Source organism: Melanostigma gelatinosum (assembly GCF_949748355.1).
Source record: "Melanostigma gelatinosum genome assembly, chromosome: 1".
NCBI classification, from domain to species: domain Eukaryota; kingdom Metazoa; phylum Chordata; class Actinopteri; order Perciformes; family Zoarcidae; genus Melanostigma; species Melanostigma gelatinosum.
In genome coordinates, this window is record NC_136634.1 from 27,010,110 (window position 1) to 27,013,106 (window position 2,997).

General features: G+C 54.5%; 1 protein-coding gene across 1 annotated transcript in view; it reads left to right on the forward strand.

Moving 5' to 3' along the window:
- zfpm1 (zinc finger protein, FOG family member 1) overlaps positions 1-2,335 on the forward strand; it is a gene marked incomplete at both ends in the record, with an annotated part of 77,498 nt that extends 75,163 nt beyond the window's left edge. The window contains one exon of the mRNA XM_079265673.1: positions 1-2,335. This exon is cut by the window's left edge and continues 253 nt beyond it. Coding sequence (XP_079121799.1) covers positions 1-2,335 — 2,335 coding nt within the window.
- Between the last annotated feature and the right edge of the window lie 662 nt (positions 2,336-2,997).

The window sequence follows — 2,997 nt, forward strand, 5'->3', positions numbered from 1 at the left end:
CACGCCTCGAGACTACAGTCCTCAGGATGCTCCAACCACTGACCTAAAGATCAAAGAGGAGCCTCATTCAGACTCAGAGACAGAAGAGCAGCAAATGGAGATTATGGAGGATGGAGAGAAAGAGGAGCTTGGTGGAGAGGAGGGACATCAAGGAGTAAGAATCAAGACAAAGGAGAAGCAAATCACTACATCCTCCTGTCCGACATCGACCTCTCCGAAGAGTCCAGCCACCGCAACTGTGAAGGCAGAACCAACTAGTCCCACCCCTGGTTCTAGCCCTGCACATGTGGGAGGCACAGGGTCAGTTCTTCCTGGAGGAGCAATGTTCTTGCCTCAGTACATGTTTAATCCTGAGGCAGCCATTTTGCCTCAGGCCTCAGAAATACTGGCTAAAATGTCAGAGATGGTCCACAGCCGACTGAAGCAGGGCCAGGCAGTTCCTCAGAACAACCCGGCGGCCTTCTTCCCCTCTGGACCAACTACACCTGCAGCCGAAGCCACTCCCTCTCACAAAGGAGCCACCTGCTTTGAGTGTGATATCACATTCAACAACATCAACAACTTCTATGCACATAAGAGGCTGTACTGCTCCAGTCGGCACCACGGAGAAGGTGCAGCCTCAGCTTCAGGCCCTGGATCGACAAGGGAAGCAGCCCCAGCCACGCTGCCTTCCAGTGGGGCACATGGCTCGTCCATATCTCCTCAGGGTGGAGCAGCAAGTAGAGCAGCCTCTGCTTCTCCGACTGACTCTGACCCTCTTGCAGGGAGTGGAGCAACAGAACCCAAGAGGGTGGTGGAAATAAAGACAGAAACCCCTAGAGAGGGAATATCATCCTCTTCTGAAGGGGAAGGTGGAGGTGGAAGTGGAGGAGCAGGGGGTGGAGGAGGAAGAGCAAGCGAAGGCAGCCAGAGTCCTGCTAGTGGTTCCGCGGAGGACCAAGAAGACGATCCCAATAGAACCTTCTGCCAGGCCTGCAACATCCGCTTTAGTCGTCATGAAAACTACACTGTACACAAACGCTTCTACTGCGCTTCACGCCATGACCCATCGAACCACCGATCCGTACACATGGCCAAGGCAACCACAACAGCAGCCTTCCTTCCCCAGCCCATCCGCAAACGCAAGAGGAAGAAGATGTACGAGATTCATATGGCCAGAACTGAAGCCTTAGCCAACGCTGCTGCCGCTGCACCATCTCCCTCTGTTCTGGGCTTGGCAGTGAAGCAAGAGGTTTCTCCCAGCGGGGCAGGCAGCTCCAGCCCTGAAGGAGACGGCCCGATTGACCTCAGCAAGAGGCCCCGTCTGAGAGAGGTACCACGTCATAGCAGTAGCAGTATTCTCCCTGCCCTGCCCCTTACAGACTACCACAAGTGCACCGCCTGCAGTATCAGCTTCAACAGCATTGAGAACTACCTGGCTCATAAAACCTACTATTGCCCTGCTACCACCCTCCAGCCCCATACCTTGGAGCAGCTTCACAGGCTCAAGAGTTCGGCCTCTACCTCTCCCAAAAGCAGGCCTCAGCAGGAGCGCCCAGATCATCTGCACCCTATGGAGGCTAAAGCTCTGCCTGCTGAGTGGGTTGCCCAGGCTCAAGGCACATCGTCCAGTCCTCACCCCTCTGCCTTACCTGCCGCCAATGCCACATCTCCTCCCCATACAGCCACCACACTTGCAGCCACCCCAGGGGCTGGAGCCAAAGGCGCAGGCTCTAGTTCCTCTCAGGTGGTCTGCCCATACTGCCCTAACAGGCTCATTACCTGTGACCTGATGGAGCACTTCAAGACTACCCACGGCCTTGTTGTAACCATTCAGCCACCCCAGCCCGGCAGTGCAGTCAGCCGCAGCCCCAGCCTTAGTCCCAGGGATGGACCTGCTGCAACCACCTCCACCACCCCAAGCAGCCAGCCCAGATTGGTCTCTCGAGTTCACAGAGACAGCATCAACGGGCAGGCAAGGAGCGGTACAACTTCTCCTGTCTCCCCGCTGGTAAATGGCAGCCCTTCAGCTGGGGGTGGATCACCTTTGGCTGGCTCACCTCTGCCCATGTCTCCCCCAAGGGCTTCTTCTCTGACTTTGTCATCTGTGCCTGAGGTCCTGAGGGAGACTGTGGGTTCATCCCCAGACAAGGCTGTCCCGACCGTGACCTCCCATCCCGTCCCCACGCCCCAACCTGCCCCCATCACCGGCCCCAAATCCACAGCGATCTCCCCCGTCCTGAACGGTAACTCCCGCTTCTGTCGGCTCTGCAACATCAAGTTCAGCAGCCTCTCCACATTCATAGCTCACAAGAAATACTACTGCTCTTCCCACAGTGCCGAACATATCAAGTGAGCTCCGTATTCCTCTTCCTCCTCTTCCCATTTCCTTTCTGAGTGGAGGTTTTTCTTCACTAGGTTCCAAGAAGCTCAGTTGTCCCTCCTCCTCTGCCAGCCCTCCCACATGGGGGCCAAAATGGCGCTCAGCTGGCATGTCCATGAATGACGATAAATGACTGTTACTCACCTGGCAGGGCCTGATGTCCAACTGCTCCACAGCAGAATTTGCAGGTGGTGTTACTAACATACATGAACTGATATTCTCCTGCGATGGGTCAAGGTCTGTGGCACACTAAGAGCTGAGACAGATGCTACCTGCACACACTGGTGTGCCCTCGTCCCCCAAATCACTCTCTGTCTTCGCCCCCAGTCACCAATTCAACATCTACCACTCCCAGGCCTCACATTATGTTGCATCATGGGATGTTAAAAACATTTCAGTCAACAGCCTGTTTTCCGTCTCTCTGTTGAACAGTGTCAGGAATGAGATTCTGACTGATGGAGGCATCTCTGGCTGAGGGTGACGCTGGTTGTGATGGATCTCCAGTCTTTTCCTGAGCTCTTAATGTTCCAGACCTGAACAGAGGAATCGTTGTTCCTGTGTGGAACAGACTTGATCATTGTTAATGTTTTTAATATCTGTGCATAGTGTATGATGTCTGAAAAGAAGAATTCTAT